General features: G+C 42.5%; 8 protein-coding genes across 8 annotated transcripts; 4 read left to right on the top strand and 4 right to left on the bottom strand.

Moving 5' to 3' along the window:
• Nucleotides 1-19: 19 nt before the first annotated feature.
• On the bottom strand, nt 20-2,908 carry NEMIN01_0254 (uncharacterized protein; the record flags this gene model as incomplete). The annotated part of the gene is made up of 1 exon (XM_051476196.1): nt 20-2,908. One exon carries the CDS (start codon nt 2,906-2,908, stop codon nt 20-22), a length of 2,889 nt encoding a protein of 962 aa, XP_051332156.1.
• A 396-nt stretch (nt 2,909-3,304) lies between these two features.
• Nucleotides 3,305-5,017, top strand: NEMIN01_0253 (uncharacterized protein; the record flags this gene model as incomplete). The annotated part of the gene is made up of 1 exon (XM_051476195.1): nt 3,305-5,017. One exon carries the CDS (start codon nt 3,305-3,307, stop codon nt 5,015-5,017), a length of 1,713 nt encoding a protein of 570 aa, XP_051332155.1.
• Nucleotides 5,018-5,212: 195 nt separating this feature from the next.
• Nucleotides 5,213-6,790, top strand: NEMIN01_0252 (uncharacterized protein; the record flags this gene model as incomplete). The annotated part of the gene is made up of 1 exon (XM_051476194.1): nt 5,213-6,790. The coding sequence occupies one exon, from the start codon at nt 5,213-5,215 to the stop codon at nt 6,788-6,790; it is 1,578 nt and encodes a 525-aa protein (XP_051332154.1).
• Nucleotides 6,791-7,280: 490 nt separating this feature from the next.
• On the bottom strand, nt 7,281-10,253 carry NEMIN01_0251 (uncharacterized protein; the record flags this gene model as incomplete). The annotated part of the gene is made up of 1 exon (XM_051476193.1): nt 7,281-10,253. One exon carries the CDS (start codon nt 10,251-10,253, stop codon nt 7,281-7,283), a length of 2,973 nt encoding a protein of 990 aa, XP_051332153.1.
• A 387-nt stretch (nt 10,254-10,640) lies between these two features.
• On the bottom strand, nt 10,641-14,093 carry NEMIN01_0250 (uncharacterized protein; the record flags this gene model as incomplete). The annotated part of the gene is made up of 1 exon (XM_051476192.1): nt 10,641-14,093. The coding sequence occupies one exon, from the start codon at nt 14,091-14,093 to the stop codon at nt 10,641-10,643; it is 3,453 nt and encodes a 1,150-aa protein (XP_051332152.1).
• Nucleotides 14,094-15,244: 1,151 nt separating this feature from the next.
• On the top strand, nt 15,245-16,213 carry NEMIN01_0249 (protein kinase X; the record flags this gene model as incomplete). Its single annotated transcript, XM_051476191.1, has 1 exon — nt 15,245-16,213. One exon carries the CDS (start codon nt 15,245-15,247, stop codon nt 16,211-16,213), a length of 969 nt encoding a protein of 322 aa, XP_051332151.1.
• A 425-nt stretch (nt 16,214-16,638) lies between these two features.
• NEMIN01_0248 (uncharacterized protein) lies at nt 16,639-17,145 on the top strand (the record flags this gene model as incomplete). The annotated part of the gene is made up of 1 exon (XM_051476190.1): nt 16,639-17,145. One exon carries the CDS (start codon nt 16,639-16,641, stop codon nt 17,143-17,145), a length of 507 nt encoding a protein of 168 aa, XP_051332150.1.
• Nucleotides 17,146-17,430: 285 nt separating this feature from the next.
• Nucleotides 17,431-19,149, bottom strand: NEMIN01_0247 (uncharacterized protein; the record flags this gene model as incomplete). The annotated part of the gene is made up of 1 exon (XM_051476189.1): nt 17,431-19,149. One exon carries the CDS (start codon nt 19,147-19,149, stop codon nt 17,431-17,433), a length of 1,719 nt encoding a protein of 572 aa, XP_051332149.1.
• Between the last annotated feature and the right edge of the window lie 1,026 nt (nt 19,150-20,175).

Raw genomic sequence — 20,175 nt, 5'->3', positions numbered from 1 at the left:
CCAAGAACTAAACTAAACTCTATTTATTCTCCACAAAGCTCCTTGGCTTGTAGCACGAGATCAAGGTATTAAGAACCTCGTTGTGTATGCCTAGATGGGACTTGCTGTCGTTCACATTCCTAACCGCTATAAACTCTGCCCTTGAACTCGGCCTTTTAGAGTCCTTTATGTACTTCTCTCTGTACAGGACCGCCAAAGTGCTCTTTTCTTTGTACTTTTTAACAGACAGCAAGTTGTTGCTCAGCTTCTTCTCGTACACGCTTTCGTTACTCCTTCTCTTATTTTTCACCTGTTTATATGCTATTTCCTTGTACATTTTTTCTGCTTTTCCTATTTTTCGGTTGATCTCTGCTAGACTATCCTTGGACACAGACCTGTTGTAGTAGCTGTTGCTCACAAGCCAGCTGCACATTTTATATACTTGCTCGGTATACCTGCCGTTTCCAGCCTCAGCGCTGTTATTGCACAGCCAGAACCCCTGCATCTCGTTGTCCTTGTTGTACTCCCTTGACTCTAGCGTGTCAATAAAAGCATCATAGTCCTCTGCGTTTTCTTTTCTGGAAAAAGCCTCGTCAACCATGTAGAATGCGTACTCATCAATACTGCTGGGCATTCTCACGTACCACACAGCCTCAACAGTGCCGTTGGACTTCTCGTTCATCTTGCAGTCCATGGAGTAGCAGTCTGCATTTTTTTCTTTGTTCGAGAGAATGTATAGGTTACTGTAGTAGTTGTGCAGATGCGAGTAGTTTCTTCTTTTGTACTTTCTATCGTACTCGTACACATCAGGTGCTCTGTTTGTAAAGACGATTGAGTCTATCTCTGTGTGCTCTTCTTTCTTTTTGAAGGGCCCAAACTCCACAGCAGACTGCATCAGGGGCTTGAGAAACAGGGGGATGCACACGCTGTTTTTCTCATGCGCGCTGAGAGGCCTGAACTCCACAAAAGTAAACTTCGTTTTTTCTATGTTTTCTTCAATGTAGTAGAAGACCACCTCGCACTCTTCGAGGTCTTTTATTGTCTTATCCCTCTCTTTCTCTCTGATGTACGACCACTCTCTGCTTCCCTTCTTTACCTTGAACGGGTGTATAACGTCTGAGCAGGCGTCCATCCCATAGAGCGCCTTTATATGCTTTACTATCTCGCCAATTGTGTGCAGACAGTATATATTTTCTTTTTTGTCTATGTGCAGAGGCATGCACAGTATTCTGAGCTGTTGGGTGGTGTTGTCTACGTAGTACACGTGGTAGTGCGGCTCTACGTCAGGCGAGACATTCCACTTGTTCTCCACTGCTGTGTATGTGGGGGCTGGGAGCTTTGTGTCTTCTTCCCCAGATACATTCACCGCTTTCGCACACTTCACGTACTTCTGGTTCGTTATTATGCACTTGCCTGCGAGCACATACTCGTTTTCTGTATCGATCACCTTTACTTTCTCATAGAACTTCCCAAGGATTGTGTACACCACTCTGTACATCTCAGCAGGCTTCAGCTCTCCTAGCGGCTTTCTTCCTTTGTACAGCAGTTTAATATAGCTATAGGCCTCCTCGCACAAGTTTTCGTCTATTTCTTGGTCTATATTCAGCTGCACCATTCGGTGGATTATCAGCAGGACTTTTTGGTAGTTTGTGTTTACAGCAAAGTTTTCTGAAATTCTGGTTCTTTTTATAAGGCTCCCAGTGATGCCAAGAAAGTCCTGGCGCACTTCGGGCAGCACGAGAACCATGCGCAGAGCGTACACAAGGGCGTGGTACCTTTCGCCAATCAGATCAATGCCATTCAAGTCTTTCAGCATAGCATAGTTCAGCAGAGGCAGTGTCCGCATGTAAATATCTCCCAGCGTCTCTCTCCAAGCGTTCTCTGGATCATATCTTTTGGCTCTCATCGGCTGGTTCTTCTCTATATACTCGATTATGTCCTCGATTATATTTGGGCGGTACCCCTGAATGCTCTCTATCATTTTTCTGTCTGCTTTCTTCCCGCTCCTAAGAAGCTCCTGCAGGCCCAGCAGGTCTTTGTACTTGGTTTGTATAGTTGTGGACTTGCTCGCAATGTAGTGCCACATTGGGTTAATCTGTATCAGCGGAGCAATTCTGGTGGCATACTCCTCAATGCTCTCTCTAAGACCTTCTTTGTACTCTTCTCTTTTTATCTCTTTGTTTTTGAAGTCGGCAAGATCATCGATCACGTAGATTGTTTTGTGTCTCACTCTGTACCCTTTTCTTCTTTTATTCACCAGCCTTACGTCCATATCGTTCCACATATCGATGTTATGGAGATTTATATAGTCCTCTTCTTCAGCTACTTCTGCTGCAGGCTGCGGCACTGGGTTGCTCTCAGTGGCCGGCTGTTCGTCTTCTGGTATGATCTCAATGTCAACGTTACTTAAAGAGTCTGGTAGGCCGTCTCTGGACACTTCGTCATTCCTTTGCTTCTTATTTTCTGGTGCAGCTTGATCATCCTCTGATATGATCTCAATGTCAACGTCACTTAAAGAGTCTAGTGAGCCGTCTCTGGATACTTCGTCATTTCTTTGCTTCTTATTTTCTGGTGCAGCCTGATGATCAGGCACATCCGTGGGACTACTCATTTCGCTTTCTTTCCTTTTTTCGCCTGCAGACTGTCTGCTGCTTCCAACAAAACAATCAGAGGTGTGTCTAATTACGCTGGGTCTTTCAATGTGCTGCACAAAAGCACCATAATGCTGCGATATCCCCTCCATTGCTCTGTTCGTATAGCTTTTGCTGTACCCGGCACTATTGTCTATTTTGCCGTTGTCAACTACAGATAGCCCAAGAAACACTTCTGTTTCATCCTCCTCGAAAGAAGCTCTGCTCCCTCTGCACTTTGCAAGAAAAAGAACACGCGCTGTACCTGCCAGTATTTTCAGTAGTTTCTGGTTTTTCATCTTCACAAAAAATTTATTTTTACTATTATAAGGTTTAGTCAAACAGACTCCTTACCATATATACTGCAATAATGAAAAATAAAAACCAGCAATATTAGGCTGCAGAGCCAAATAGCTGATGCAATAGGACACGGTCGCAATGTGTACTAAGTGAGTAATCACAAGATGGCACGGAAAGTGAGAGTAAGGATAGGTACATGGCCTATGCTCATTTGAAGACTATCTGCCACAACAAGGCTTGCCTAAGAAGAGATACAACAACAGTTCTGCTGAATAGCCCGAGAACTAGAAGCCTTTAGGAAAATACGCTAATAAGATATAGTAGCACGCCAGTGGCAGGAAAAGGCCTGTTCTTAGGGATAAATTATTTTATGATTTAAAATTTTCAAATTTGCCATGGCACAGATTGAGTTAAGGATAAAAGCACGGGAAATAGTGGAGAAGTGTCTGTCTATCAATGCCCCAGACTCAAAGATACGCATTAGGTTTGACAGCCCAAGGGAGCAGATCGCTCTTCTAAACCATATACTTAGAGGCAATCTGGAAATAGAAAGCAAGCACACTGATGAGGAAAAGCAGAAAATTCTAGGCACACTTATGAATGACCTGTATCAGTACCTGGCATACGATGAGCATAAAGTAGAGATCATACGCAATGTGCAAGTTGCGCTAAGGATCAAAGACAATGACCGGACTAAAACCGAGACTATCCGTCTCATTAACGAGCTTATAGAGCCAAACCCTTCCATATACAACCCAGAGCACGGAATGCACAGGAAAAAGGAAAGAGTAGACTGCATAGACCCTGAGAGTGCCAGCCCTGACCTAAGCACTCGGAGATGCGTGCTAGAGATTGATGACAGGCCTTCTGTCTTGGAGAACATGCTGCAGGCTACCACAGAGAGTCTGGAGAGACACAACTTGTTCTACATATCTGGCTTTTTGAATGAAATGGGCATGCACAGATTAAAAGAGTATGCTTACATAGAAAAATACTACACGCTGGATGGGCTGTACACAAAAAAATACGAAGGCACTGAAACAGCACTCGTAGACTACGGGCTGAATCTTGTTTTTGAAAAGTTCTACGAAATTGCCGAGACTTTTGGAAAAATTAGAAATATAGAGCCCACTGCCAGCCACGAACTTCGACAGAGAATAACTGAAAAAGAAATCACTAAACTGTTTACCCCACTAGAGCTAAGTATACTCGCTTCTATCAGCGAGAATGCAAGCATAATACTGTATGAAAAAAGAATGCAGAACAACATGTTTAAAACATTAGAGTACGTACTGAACAACACCAAACTCTTGGAAGAAAAGAATGGAGCAAAGGCGCTGAACATAGGGCCTGATTTAAGCAGATTTTATGAAGACTACATAACGAGCACGGACCTAATAAGAGTAATCACTGAAAAAAGAGTTGAGCTAGCCAAGGAAACAAGAGAAAAGACGCAAAAGTTAGAACAAAAAACCCCAAAGCACAACGGAAAAGAAGCACGCATACACAAAAGAGCATTTAAAAATAGTAGACTTAGCGCTCAGCCCCGCCGTATAAGCGAAGACTATGCTGTCAAAGCTATAAAAGACGACATAAAGCTGCTGGAATGGAAGTCAGGAAAAGAAGTCTTGCAAATCGAGAACATCCATACAATACTAAGCGAAGTAGACCAGCTGTCTAAATTGAGAATGTCCCAGAAAGAGTACATGGTGGAAAAGATAAAAGAGTTTGAAAAGCTGATGAAAGTAAAGGCAGTCGCGCAAGCAGTAGAAAATCAAGCAGAGGAAACAGCAGAAGTGCCAGAAGAAGTAAGCGTGGAAGAAGAAGAACTGCTGGAAAAAGCAGATGATGGGCCAAAAGAGTTGGATGTATCAGAAGGAATAAGACAAAATGAAATAGTGGGTGAGCTAGAAGTACAGAAAAGAAATAATGTAGAAACAATAGAAGAAGAAAAGAAAGTGCCAAAAGAAAGAAATCACACCCCAACAAAACTCACTCAAGGGAACATAATTAAAATGCTCATATTCGGTGCTGTTTGTATAGCAGCATCAGTGCTTCTAGTTAGATTCTTGAAGAGTCATGCAAAATCTTCTGGTGTAAGTTATTGACTTATAGAACCTTATAATGAGCATGCAGCTTAAGAAATACACACATCTAAGGAAGCAGAAACATTAATTAAGGCCTTATTACTTGCTACTAAAAACATTCTTGGGTCAAATCAGATCAGGCTAAATTAAATAAAATCAAATTTTTGTCTCAAAAACCCTTATTTTAAATTATTTTTTACAATTAAAACATCTGAAATGCCCATAAAAGAGATCAGGCTAAAGATAAACGTGGAAGGGATAGTGCAGGCCTGCCAGCACTTTAGCAGCAAAGACTCAAAGGTGCACACCATAAACCATACCTACATCGACTATTCAGTCGTGCTAGAGGACATACTCTGCAGGAATCTAGAAATAGAAAGCGGTTTACTCACTGGCGAAGAAAAGAAGGCTGTCTTGGACATAATTAAGAACGATATGCACCAGCACTTTATATACAATGAGTGCATGGTGCACATCATACGCAACTTGTATTTTTCCCTGGTCAATAAAGAGAGCAGATACATTAGAAACTCGTCTGTCCATCTGATTAATGAAGTTATAAAGCCAAACACGCTTATATACAAGCCAGAGCACGGAATACACAGAAAGCACGACAAGAACAAAGAGCCCGAGAAGATAGACCCATATGACGCCAGTGCTGATCTGAGCCCTAGGGTATACACCCTAGAGGTTGGCGACACACAGAACCCTTTGGGCCTGGAGAGCATGCTCCAGTCTGCCTCAGAGAGCCTATACAGAGACATCTTCTGCTATGTGCCTAGCTTAGTGTACTTGCTGGGCATGCATGCTTTGGAGAACTACACACACACACGAGAACGCTACACCCTTGACGAGCTGTACACCCTCACTCATAAAGAGACTGGTGCATCCCTAGTAGACTACGGGCTCAGACTCATCCACGACAAATACTATGAAATTTCCGACCTAATCTGGCTAACCACCGCGGTGAAATCTATTTCCAATGACCCGCAGGTTGTAGCCGAGCAAATTAATGAGGTTCTTGGCCCTGAAGACCTAAAGATCGTCTTTTCCATTGGCGCATATCTAAAAGAAATTGCATACGAGAAAAGAGTGCTCAACTGCATGGTTAGAGCGGTGGAGTACATGGCGAGAAACACCAGCCTCTTGAAAGGAAGAGATGGCTCAAACACGCTGATCGTGACCACTGATCTGGAAGATTTTGTCAAAGACTACATAACTTCCAGCGGAGGAATAAAAAAACTAGTCGCTAAAAAAAAGGCTGCGCTAGAAGAAGAAATAAAAAGGAAGTACAGGTCTCGCTTCACAGAAAGCAGGAAATGCGAAGAGCTAGAAGCAAGTTTGCAAGAGCCAACCGACGAAAACAGCCCCGATGTTCAGACCTACAGCCGAATAAGAGAGGAAAAGAGCAGAGAGATAGAAAGCTTGCAATGCTCCATCAACGGCATAACAAATGATATATACCTGCTAGAGTGCGATGCACAGAAAGAAGACTTGGAGTCTGAAAGCATTCTTGAATTTCTGTACAGATTGGAGTTCTATCCTGGCATCCTAAGCCTGGCCCAGCGCGAATACATCCTCAGAAAAATAGAAGAGCATGGAGAAGGACATGGCATAAAAGTGGTGAAAGCAAGAAAACTCTTCTCAGTGAAACTCACACACTCAAACATCATTAAGATGCTCATAGCTGGCGCTGTTCTCGTAGTAGTATCAGGATTGTTGGCTGGCTTTGCAAAGAATAGAATGAAAGTTGCTGATGGTGGCTATTGGCTTGTACAAAGTATCATGGTATAAGGTTATCCATTCAAGGTACATACAAGCATTCAGCACGTGCTAGCTGTCTAATACTGCCTATCTAATCTTCAAAATAAACTATACTTATTCTCTATACTCCAGCTGATCCGTCCATTATTTTTATCCTTGCAGTGCAACAGAGCCATCTTTCTATTTTATTCCTCTCTGCAAGCCCATATTCTTATTGTGTTCAAGTACTTCCTTTTTCCTTTGAATAATCTACATACAAGAATAAAAGTAAATATAAAAAATAAAATTCTACATAATAGTATACACTTAGCTTTTATTTTCTTTTTATAAGCTCATTTCAATTTTATTTTTACTCTAAGTACTAGCAATTAAGCAAGTAAAACATTTGTATGTAAGTAAACAAAGAGCATTGTAACAGAGTAACTGCCAATCCATCAACACTATGATCATCTGAGCACATGCATTGAAGCGTCGATAAAACACAAGAGTAATGCAAACTCAGAACTAAACTAAACTCTATTTATTCCTCAGAGACTTTCTTTTGCCGGTTGTAGTGCGAAATAAAAATGTCAAGGATCTCGTTGTGTGCTCCCAGATTGGACTTGCTGCTGTTCACATTCCTAACCACTATAAACTCTGCCTGCTCGTCTGGCTTCTCAGACATTTTCTTGTACAGCTCTTTGTGCAGCACTTCTAGCCTTTTCCTTGTCCTGCTTTTTATGATACTTACTAAGTTCCTGGCATTCTTTTTCTCTGCTTCTTCAGCGCTGTTTGCTAATAGGCCTAGACGCGTATATTTTTCTTTTGCGTTTTTAAACTTCTCCTCTGTGTCTCTTATTCTCTTCTGGATTTCCTCTACATCCAATCTTTGCCTCTTGTACGCATTCATTTGAAGCGTCACCTGCCATGTGTATATCTTCTGCGCCAGGCCTTCTGTCTGGCTGTTTTCTCTTCTGCTACTTCTCAGCCAAATGCCGTGAAGCTCGCTGTCCCGGCTGTGCTCTCTGGACTCCAGCGCATTGACAAAACTGTAGAACTTTCTCTCATTTTCTTCTTCTCTAAAACCTCTATCAAGAACGTAGTGCGTATACTCATCCACGCTGCTTGGCATTCTCGCACACCACTCGACTTTCATGGAGTTGTCTGGCTGTTTTTCCGTTTTGTAGCCCATGGCATAGCATTCAGAGTTTCTTTTACTTTCTCCTTTTGGATGTATGTACAGATTGCTGTAGTACCCATGCATGTCCGAGTACTCACTGCCTATATACGCTAAATCATAGATGTAGACACTAGGCACTCTATTCTCGAGCTCTATTGAGTCTAGCTCTGCGTGCACTCTTTCCTTAGTAAAAGGGCCTAGCTCCACTGCAGACTGCATCAGAGGCGTGAGAAAGAGGGGTATGCAGATGCTGTTCTTATTTGCTTTCAGTGGCCTGAGCTCTGCGAATGTAAACTTTGTTTCTTTCAGGTCTTCCTCAATGTAGTAGAACACCACTTCATACTCTTTCAGCTCCTTCACTGTCATCTTTCTGTCTCCTCTCCTAATGTATGTCCACTCTCTAGTTTCTCTCCTTACTTTGAACGGGTGCACACAATCTGATGTGAGCTCTATCTTATACAGCATTTTTATGTGTTTTATTATGCTCTCGATGCTGTGCAGGTAGTACTCTTCTCTCTTGCCCTCTTCTTTATATATGGGCATGCACAGCTTTCTGAGCTGGTGCGTTGTGTTGTCCACGTAGTACACGTGGTAGTGTGCATCTACATCGGGCGAAATGTCCCATCTGTTCGTCTCAAATGAGTAGATAGAGCGGTAGACTCGTATCGAGTATGCTCCTTTGTCCAGCACTGCGCCCAAAGTTGCCTTGCATTTGATGTACGTCTGGTTCTTTATAACACACTTTCCTGCCAAGACATACTCGTTCGCATCAAACACTTTTGCTTTATCATAGAAGTCTGCAAGAACCGCGTACAGCTGCTTGTATATCCTGGCAGCTGTTGACTTGTTCTGTGCATCTTTCTTATATATACCCTCAAGAGCACAGTATATGTTTTCATACTCTTTTTCTATTCTCGCATTGTCTTCTATGACCTCCCTTACAAGCGCGTGCATAGACAGGAGGAGCAGGTGGGCTTGCCCATTTTTATACACATCTCTGTAGATTCTAGTGCTTTTTATGAACTTTAATTTGATGTTGAAAAAGTCCTGGTACACCTCAGGGAGTGTCAGGATCATTCGCACTGCATAGCCTAGAGCAGAGTATTTCCTGTTCATCTGTCTGATTGCTTCCTGTCCCTCCACCAGACAATAGTTTATCTCCGGCCTTTTTCTGATGTATATGTCCCCCAATGTTTCCTTCCACACGGTCAGAGAGTATTCTTTGCTAGTTTTTAGTGCTCTGTGTTTTTCCATGTACTTCAGCATGTCCTCAAACACGCCAGAATAGTATCCTGTAAGACCCATCACCATCTTTTTGTGCTCATCTGCACTCTCGTCCTTGAACAGCTCTTCTAGACCCAAGAGGTCTCTGCACTTTGAAGCGGTGTTTCTAGATCTGCTCGCGATAAAGTACCATAGCGCGTTCTTCTCTATCAGAGGAGCAACCTTTCTACAATAGTTTTCTATGTCTTTCTTGATATTTTCCTGGTGGGTTTTGTACCTTATTTCGCAGGGCAAGTAAAAAACAAAGTCGTTGCTCTCATACTTGTAGACTGTCTGATGCAGTGTTTTGTAGCTTATTCTTCTCATGTTAGTCAGTCTTTTGTCGTTCCAGAGTCTGATCTCAAGATCCTCCACCTTTCTTTCTTTTTTCGCTATATCCACACTCCCCCACTGTTCATCGGTGATATCTTGAATATCTTCTTCTTCTAAGACTTCTTCTTTTTTTTCTTTTTTAGTGCTCGGTGCCATTACTATTTGAGGAGCAATTGCATCTATTTCGTCTTTTTTTCTTTTTCTGGCCTTTAAATATAAAGCACTGATAGTTGGCTCTGCAGGAGCAGAAAGAGTGCTGCTCGCACCCGGCTCTTCTACAGAAAGTGCTGGCAGGTGGTACATATCCACAAATGCATCTATTGGCTTTGACAGATCGTATATAGAGCTGTTCCTATCCACTTCAATGCTGTCAAGGTCCAATACATCTATTTGGTGCCCTTCTCGCAGTGCCTGATCATTGCTATTTACCTCGTTGAAGGCGCTCTTGCTCACACCAGGCTCTTCTGTATCCTGTTCTCCTTGAATATACTGCTCGGCTGTATTAAAAGATTTGTACCCGTGCAAAGGCATGCTGCTGGCTATAGGCTGCAAGGTGAGGAAAGAATAGTCAAAGTCTGTTAGGGCACTTTCTGCGCCGTTTTCTCCTATGTATGAACTGTACACACTGTTGTATGCATTTCCACTAAAACTGTCCCAGCTACCCCTGCTCTCTGTGGCAAAGAGAATAAGCACTGCACCCATCGTACCTAGCATTTTCTTCCTTTTCTGGTCTTTCATGCTAAAAATATCATTTTTTTATTTATAATTTTCAGTTTAAATTTTGTTATTTTACATGCACTGAGTACGCACGCATTTTCTGGTGAAGCGGCTCTGCACATGCTCTGTTGAGAGTTTCTCCGTAAGGTCCTCTCTGAGCCTTGTTTTCTGCCGCGCTTTAGATCTTTTCTCTGCAATCAGCATAAAGCTATTTCATTCCTAAATGTGCGATTATAATCCCTTCTCACAAACAATAACCAGCCATGCTTATGTGTGCACACTGATATGCCGCTTTGGATGTAGCTAGATGCAGTCTTTACTGTTTCTTCTCCTGTGCACTATGCCGACGCCAAAACTGCCTATGCAGCATAAGAACAAGGCTTGCAATTCTGAAATGCTGTTTGTTTATTAAATGTTGTTGTTTCTTATGGGCTTGTGGTTGTAGCACGAAATTAAAAAGTCAAGAATTTCGTTGTGTGCTCCCAAGCTTGAATTGCTTCCATTTGCATTTCGAAACACTATAAAATCTGCTTCCCGCCTCGGCTTTTTGGACAGCTTTATGCGCATTGCCTGGCACAGGCTTTCTATTTTGATCTTTGTTTTGTATTTTGCAGAAGATACTGAGTTTCTTTTCTTCATGCCCTTCAATGAGCTGTCTCTATTTACCCCTAGCAATAACTGCTGCTCGCTTTCTTTTACCCCGAGCCGGTGCTTTTCATTTCCTAGTTTTAGCTCTATCTCACTTATGCTGTATAGCTCTGCGAACTTGTTGTGCTCATAGTCATCTGCCAACCAGATGTACACTCTTTGAGCCGACTCTTTAGACTCGCTGTCTGCTTTTCCATTGTTATTGTGCATCCAGAATCCCTGCAGTTCGTTGTCTTTATTGCCCTCCCTTGACTCTATCGTTGCAATAAAAGCATTGAAGCTTTTTAAATGTCTATTTTCTTTGAAACTTTCATCCAGCATGCAGCACGTGTACTCATCCACACTGCTGGGCATTCTCACATACCACACAGCCGTAGCAGCGCTGCTTCCTTCAGTAGCCACTTTGCAGTCCATCGCGTAGCACTCCATGCTTTTCTTTTTGTGGAGCGGTATGTACAGATTGCTGTAGTAATTGTGCACATCCGAGTAATCGTTGTTCTGGTACTTTCTATTGTATTCGTACACATCAGGCACTTTCTTCTCAAACTCTATCGAGTCTACCACGCTATGCTTGCCCATCATAGCGAAAGGGCCCAGCTCGATTGCAGACCGCATTAGAGGAGCAAGGAGCAGCGGTATGCGAATAATATCCTCAGCACCTGAATATAAAGACCTGAACTCTGCGAATGTAAACTTTGCTCCTTTCAGGTCTTCTTCAATTCGATAGAACACCACTTCGTACTCTTCCAGCTCCTTCACCGTCAGGCTCCTCTCCCCTTTCTTGATGTATGTCCACTCTCTAGTTTCTTTGCGCACTTTAAACGGGTACACAGTATCGCTTTTTTCTTCTATCCCATACAGCTTCTTTACATGCTCCACCATGTCGTTAATTGTGTGCAGACAGTGCTTTTCATCATTTTCATCTATGTGCATGGGCATGCAAATCTTTCTGAGCTGCTGTGTTGTGTTGTCTACACAGTACACATGATAGTGTGTGCATATGTTAGGCGAGATGCCCCATCTGTTCTCTTCCAGGGAATAGTTCGAAGCCAAGACTCTTTTGTCCGTGCCTCTTGATGCTACGTCTGCTGTTACCTCGCATTTCATGTACTTGTGGTTTGTTATTGTGCACTTGCCCGTCAGAATATACTCATTCTCCGTGTCCAGCACTTCTACGTTCTCGTAGAAATTCCCAAGAACTATGTATATTTCCCTGTACAGATCAACTACCATCATCTTTAGCAGAGCTTCCTCAGTGAATGCACTCTCAAGCACACTGTAGATCTCTTCATACACATCAGCAACATCTTCTGTTTTTGCAATATGCATCTGCACCAGCTTTTGCACAGCCAGCAGAATTTGGTAGTTTTTTTTGTTTCTGGATACGTCTTTCGAAGTCCTGGTTTTTCTTATTAGCTTTGCGCTGATGGTGGAAAAGTCTTGGTACACCTCGGGCAGTGTTAGAATCATTCGCATGGCATATGCCAGCGCAGAATACTTCTTTTCCATCTGGGAGATCTTGCTCTGGTACTCTACCATGTGGTGGTTTATCTTCAGAGTCTGCCGAATATAGATGTCGCCCAGCGTTTCCTTCCACTCAGTTGGAAGGCTGTTTTTTTTGATCCGCATCGGCTGGTGGCTGTCTGAATATGCTAGAATGTCCTTAATCACGCCAGGATAGTATCCCTCAAGATCCGTCAGCATTTTCTTGTGCTCCCCCGCGCTTGCATCCTCAAGCATGTCTTGCAGCTGCAGGAGAGTTTGATACTTTGTGGCTATGTTTGTGGTTGTGCTTGCAATGAAGTACCACAGTGCGTTCTGCTTTATCTGTGAAGCAAAGTCCCGAGTAAAGTTTTCTATGTCTCTCATAATCTTGTCTTTGTGAAACTCATGTCCCATGTTTTGGATGTAGGGCTTGGCGTAAGGGCCGATAGTGTACACTGTTTTGTGCCTTGATCTGTACCCTTTTCTTCGTATGTTGGTTAGTCTTCTATCGCTCCATACTTCGGTTTTGATCTTATTTATGTTTGCTTTTCTCATGTTTTTAAGTGCTATTGTTTTGTATATATGAAATGCTTCCTTTTCGTCTTTTTCTGCTTTTTCTCTAGCTTCTTGTGAATCAGAAGATGCTCTACTAGGCATGTTTTCCAATGCGTTTTCTTTCTTTTTCTTCTTTGCATCTGATGCCATTTGAAGAGCAGATGCTTGCACTTCACTATTCATTTGCTCAGCTTTTCTCTTTTCTGTTCTAGCTGTTCTATTGCTGATAGTTGGCTCTGCAGGAGTAGAAACAGTGCTGCTCGCACCAGGCTCTTCTACAGAAAGTGCTGGCAGGTGGTACATATCCACAAATGCATCTATCGGCTTTGACAGATCGTATATAGAGCTGCTCTTATCCACCTCAATGCTGTCAAGATCTGATCCTCTTTCATTGGCCATTCTGTCTCTACTTCTCTGAAAATCAACGGCATTTTCTGCTCCATTGAAAACACTCACACTTACACTGGGATATACTACATGCGGCTGCTGCCTGGAATGCCCTGTTCTTTCATGCCCTTCAAAGTACTTGTACTCATCCTGAGTCGTGTTGTACGCATAAGAGTTAGCAGGAAAAAGATCTGAACCACTCATTCTGTCTTCCTGTCTCGATGTACTAGGCATGCCATACATTGGATCGAAGGAATAGCCAAGAATGCTAGACTCTAGTGCAAACATATTTGGCTCAGCATGCGGATATTCCGTTTTAACAACTGTGCTAGAACTTTGCCCGCTATACCCATTGTATCCTAGGCTACCCACAAAGACAGGCGTTTGAATGGCTGAAGAATAGTATAAGCCTTCAATGCTGGGCATGTATGCATCCTGGCCTCTTGACGTACCAGGCATATTATGCAGCATGCTAGAGGCATTCTCGTACATGCTATACCCTGCTGCATACTGCCCAGACTGGACTTCTCGGGCTGCACTGTTCCCTCTGTTATCTGGAGCATGCCCATTCCAGAGCCTGCTGTTGCTCACAGGCTGCAAATCAAAGAAAGATGAGTTGCCTAGGTCTAATATTTCTTTTTCTTCGCTACTTTCTCTCGCGTGTAAATCTACGCTGCTGCACGCCTCTCTCTTAAAGGCATTTCCACTTCCTCTGCACGCTGCAACAAAGAAAATAAGCACTGCACCTGACGCACCTAGTATTTTCTTCATTTTCTGATTTTTCATGCTAAAAATATCATTTTTTTATTTATATTTTCAGTTAGAACCTTACTCTTGCATTCTAAGCCAGCCATTCATTTTCTACTTATAGCGCATCTGCATTGCTCATACGCACAGACCCTAAGACCCAAAGTGCTAAAAACCGTTTGAACTATAGCTAAAACAATCTGATGCGAATTGGTCAAAATAGCACCAAATGCCAAAGCGATAGAATAAGCACAGAATCTACTCTAGAATAGCCCGAGAATAACTTGAGTGTATTGAGTATTATATAGCTTAGCATACAACAACAGCTGCCCATTGAAAGATACAGCATCAATGAATATAACCCGAGAATCCTTCAGACTTACTTACTCTCCATCTGCTTTTTACTCCAGAATGTAACAGACGTCTCCCCCTTGCATCTATCCGAGAAGGAAACAGCACTAAAAAGCTAAAAAATTCTATGCTATTTGCCTTTACATTTTTATTTATGCATGCACAATTTTTTTAATGCTGTTTAAGATCTAGCCATCTGCTTTTCTCTCCAATATGGCTTCCACTTACGCTCAATAAAATATATAGCAAAGAATAGAATTGTCAGTGTTGTCATTAGTATAATTGTAATCACAACAGTTAAAAACAACACTGCTAAGGCTACATCAACAAAGGGCAAAGACTGTACCCCTTCTACATACATTGTGTTTGCACTCTATGCACTATATTTATACTTATTTCTATTGATGCCATCTTTTAGATTAAAAAGCAATATCTCTCTTCCTCTTCTACATCAAAACACGCCATTGATATATGGAGGCGCGCCCTAAGAGCCAAGCGGCATATATCTGCAATAAAAACAACTATGGGCAGTCTATGTGCACATACAAAGCGCTTTCTTTCTTTTATTCCACAAATAAAAAATATAATTGTTAGGAGAATGTATCTCGTCTAGCTTACTTATTTCTTCTATTTATACGAGAGATATTGCTATTTTAGGCTACATTTAACACACATGCTCTGATCTATACGCATCTCTCTGTAAATAGCTTCTGTCTCTCCAATCCGCTCAGCCCCATGCATGCGCTCCTGCACACTCCTCCGATCACATTGTTCGCCCTGCAGGTCACATAGTTAAAATCTAGATATAAATTGAAACTTTTTTTTAGGATTTCACAAAGATGTTTTTGCTGAGAGATTTGAAATTAGTCCGGCTTCTTGGCGAGGGCTCCTTCGGAAAGGTGTTTCTTGTGGCCTTCGAGGGCCTGGCCAGCGTAAAGATGAAAAAGCTGTACGCGCTCAAAGTAATAAGCAAGGCCCGCGTTATCAGCAACAATCTAACATCGCACATATACAACGAAAAAATGACAATGCTTGCCGTGCACTCGCCCTTCTGTGTGCGCCTCTACAGCACCTTCCAGGACGAGAAGCATTTATTCCTGGTCATGGAGTATGTTCCCGGCGGCGATCTCTTCTTCTACATGAAAGAAATAGTAAAATTTAGCATAAAGCGCACGCGCTTCTACATCGCTGAAATACTTGTGGCTCTGGAGGGTCTGCACACTCTTGGGATTATATACAGAGACCTCAAGCCAGAGAACATTCTGCTCGATGAAAAGGGCCACATAAAACTGGCAGACTTTGGGTCTTCAAAACAGCTGTACGAGCCCATCACATGGACGCTCTGCGGCACGCCTGAGTACATGGCGCCTGAGCTGGTGATGAACAGAGGCCACGGCTTTGAGGTGGACTTTTGGTCGCTTGGCATCGTTTTGTACGAGATGATCGTGGGCCGCCCGCCCTTCTACCACGCCAGCCAGGTGGAGCTCTGCAGGCTGATCCTTCTCGGACACATCAAGTTCCCCGCCTCTGTGAATCCTGTGACGCGCGATCTCATAAAGAAGCTCCTGCAGACAGACAGAAAGAAAAGGCTCGGATACAAAAAAGGCGCCAAAATGATACGCAACCACCCATTCTTCCATGATATCAACTGGGGGATCATCCAGGGGAGGAGCTACAAGCCTCCGATAGTGCCCAAGAGCAATGAAGAGGATCTTTTAAAAAACGCCCCCATGTGCTCCATTCGCTCGCACATACTGGAAACAACAAGTGGCTCGCCTGTCTCTGACCACATCTTCGATCAGTACTAGCAAGTGCACTACTCCACCGAGCTCTGCACAGCCACGCGCCAAAAACATGCTATTGTCTATGCCACCAATGCTCCACACACTTCAGCCCAGCAGCTCTCGCAGGTAAGCCGCGTCTTGTGTGCTATATTATCCTTTATCATGCGAAGCTCTGGGCCTGCACTCAGAAAGTCCACTGCTCTTCAACACGCAAACCGGTCAATGCAAATGCATGGATTATTAAAATAAAGAGTGCACAGTTAACACATCAACTCGGTATATACTTCAGCTATAAGGGCTCCAAATATAAGGACAGTTTATTGTCTGTTTCAGTTTTCTTGGCCCTTTTGCATTTTTATTTCTTCTTTATGCTCCTCCTCAGCACAAATAAAATAATCAAAATGATACAAAAGTAGAGATTGTTTTAAAGAAAAAACACAGATTTTCTTATGGAAATAAGAGACAGCAAAGTAAAACTAGTTATACTTCTATTCGCAGCTTCACTCTTCACATCTGCAGCAGTATTATACATATACATACGTTTGAATAATAGTAGTCTAAGTATCTCAAAACTTCAAAAGAAAGAAGCTGAAGATATTACGCATAGAATTGAATTAAATGAGGAAGAAGCAGATGAGACAGATGAGCCAGTAGAGGAAGAAGCAGATGAGGAAGATGAGGAAGATGAGGAAGAAAAAGCACAAGAAGTAGATGAGACAGATGAGTCAGAGCAAAATAAAGAGAAATCAAAGATTCTAGACAATGGGTGTAGAGCAGAAGAAAGAGAAGAACAGATAGATGCAAACATGCAAGAAAATGAGATGTCTACTAGCTGCCATAGTGGAGAGGAGAAAGTGCTGAAAACACTCACAGGTACAGCTAAATACATTTTTAAGAGCAATCTGGTGCAGTGGACTTATCTGGCAATATTCTACTACAAGGTTTTATTAACATAGCGCATTTTGTGTGCATAGTTATATTTTATTTTAAATAAATCCACATAGCTTATAATGGTGCTTAAACTTTTCTTCTTTGCAATAAAAAAGGAAATAGCAAAGACACGCCCACCTGTAGAGCTATCAAGCAGCAGATATCTGATGCTTAGAAAGGCAGAGAGTCAGCGCTCTATCATTATGTTTTAACGCTATTCTGCTAGTAAAGGTGCAATAGGTAAAATTTATTTAAAACGTCCTAGTCTTATCTGTCAGAGGCAGCTTCTCTCATTATCGGGCTATTCTTGCCTACTTAGGATGCGCATGCTGTGCAAATCTCTGCCCATTTGCAGTGCTAGATGCATTCACGTGCTGTCCTGCGGTTGTAGAGTCCTTTGCACGGACATGATGGCCTAAGTGTAAGGTGTTATGCACATGCCCGTGGTTTATTGGGTGTGCACTCTGTGCTGAATTAGGTGCTATTCTATTTTTATGCTGTTGTACATTGTATGGGTATGGATATGCATTGTATGGGTATGCATTGTATGGATACGTGTATGGATATATACTATTGTATGGATAAGAATATGCAACCGGCTTCACACACCCTGCATATGCACTTCCAGCTGGTGGGAATATCTCCAGGGTCTGGCCATATGCCTGTGCGTACCTGTCTTTATGCTTTTTCAGGTACTTGTTTTGCTCGGCTGTTGTATTTAGCAGCCTCTTCTGGAGCCTGCCCAGAGCACTGGTGTTCTTTTTCTTGTACTCCTCCAGAGCCTTGATGTCATCCAGTATCTGTGTTATCCAGCTCTTTCCCTCGGATGCTTTGCAGTTGAGGTCTTTTATGGCCTCTTCGACCAGCGCTTTCTCTGATCTGAGCTCTTCAAGGTCTTCTTCTCTTGAGGCTTTCTTTGACTCCATCTCTTTGTTTATCTCTTTCAATCTGTTGCTTTTAACTGTCTGGGTTTTCTTTGTTTTCTCCAGGCTGTACTTTTCTTTCTCCAAAGTCTTCTCCAGCTCTTTTATTTTTTCTGTGCAGTAGAAGGCTCTTTGGTCTGTGACACTCAGCGTTCTCATTCTATTGAAGAGCCTGCGCACCATGCCCAAGGCGCCTTTCATCCACTTTAGAGGCATAAAGAGCAGAGAGGGCTTCTCTCCCACCATTGCACTTGCTTCATACTTGCGCATGAGAATGTTGGAGGAGCACCACACATTTTCCAATATGTCAGACACTCCCCATATCACCAGGCGGCCCTCATCAATGCTGTCCTTGTGTCTGTATATAGACCTGATCAGCTTGATGTTGCTGGCACAGATATTCTGGGTGGCCATATCGTGCTTGCTCTGTTCTGTTTTGTTCTTTTCTTTTTCGCCTTCTTTTATCTTCTCTGCCACTTCTTTTATCTTTCTTCTGTTTTCGTAAATGTACTTCATTCCGTGGTCTAGCAGGCACATTTTTTCGTTCTTGGCCTCTGTGTAGATCTCGCTCAGCTCGTAGATGTCGTCGCTGTCCAGCCTAAACAGGCTATAAAACTTGTCGATCTTCTTCAAGTACGTCCACGTAGCTCTGTCATAGTGCAGAGCTGTGTAGTGCATGTCTAGCTCTAAATGCTCTGCAATCGCCTCAAACTTTTTGTCTTTTTCTTTGCTCTCTATGCTTTTAACGTATGCATGCCACTGGTTTATTTGGTTGGAGACTTGAGCACGCAGAGAGCTCTCATCTTCAGACGAAGCAAACAACAGCCCCTCTAGAGACTCTTTCATCTGGCTAATGTCAATGTTGTATGCAACTTCGTAGAAAAACTTTGCTTGTGCTTTTTTCAAGACACACATGCTCTCTGCTTCCGTTAGCCCGTCTGCTTCAATTTTTATGTTGTCTTCGAGCAGCTCTCTTACTATCACAAGCTTGCTTTTCAGGCCAATGTCCTTTGTTTCTATCTCGTAATCGCTGGAAACCTTCGCACATCTTTCGTTTATCGCATCTTTATTGAATATTATTTCAATCTGTGTATCGTTTGACTTCATCGTAGAAAATAAAATTTTTAAGTACATATAGCTGATCAGCGAGCAGAATCGTAAAATCAACTAGCACAAAAGATGCAAAAATACATCTCCAATATTTGAATATACCAGCACTACTTCTGCACACGCAGCGCCTCATGCTCAAAGTCTGCATCTGAGCCACTGCTGCCAGCTTACTGGCTGACAGAATGCATCAAATCAATCATAGCTATGCAGCACTAAACTTCACCACCATCACTCTACATATGCATACATGCCATCTTCCTTGTTTAGATTGACAAATAGTACTTGTTGCAGCGCACGCATCTGGCTATCTCTGTCTGGTGAGCAAAAATCACCCGATGCGGGACTCGAACCCGCGACCCTTGGATTAAAAGTCCAATGCTCTACCGACTGAGCTAACCGGGTTCACTTAAGCCTGTCGGTTTGCCAAAGTACCCAGCATAATGCATTCTTCTTTTCTGTTGCAGGACAGAAGAGTGCAGAAGCATTTCTCTAGGCTCTTTGTGCAGAAGTAACAAACTAAGCCATCCTCAAGCTGTAGGTTTAAAATAACTCACTGCATGTTTACTGTACACTGTCTTAGATATCTTAGAAGAGACCTTAGGATTACCTGCACTGTGTGCTACATTCTCTTGCATTCTTAGCAACTGCAATAAATTATTCTCTGCTACTTTTTCTTTGAAGTGCTTTCTTTTTCTTTTCGTATTTTATTTTGCAAAACAGAAAGTGTATGCCATTGTTTGTACTCTTTATTTATTTTAAATCTTTATTTTTATTATTTCTCCTGCTGTCCCAAACAATCAGATTTAATTTGTGGCATAAACACTCAATGTTGTATCGCTGCTATCTTATACGTACATAGCCTGCCTTCTTGAGTTCTCTAAGGGCTCTTCTGTTTATACTATGTACAGCTCGAGAATATCTCCTGCAGAAGTATGTGCTGAGAACAGCCATACACTTATAGACATCTAAATGGGTGAGAAACTCTTTAGCAGTTCATACTAGACAATATATACATTGTACAAA

This window comes from Nematocida minor (assembly GCF_024244105.1).
Source record: "Nematocida minor strain JUm1510 chromosome Unknown 7925, whole genome shotgun sequence".
Classification (NCBI taxonomy): Eukaryota; Fungi; Microsporidia; genus Nematocida; species Nematocida minor.
Note: the sequence above shows the minus strand (reverse complement) of the source record. Positions and strands in the feature narration are given on the sequence as shown.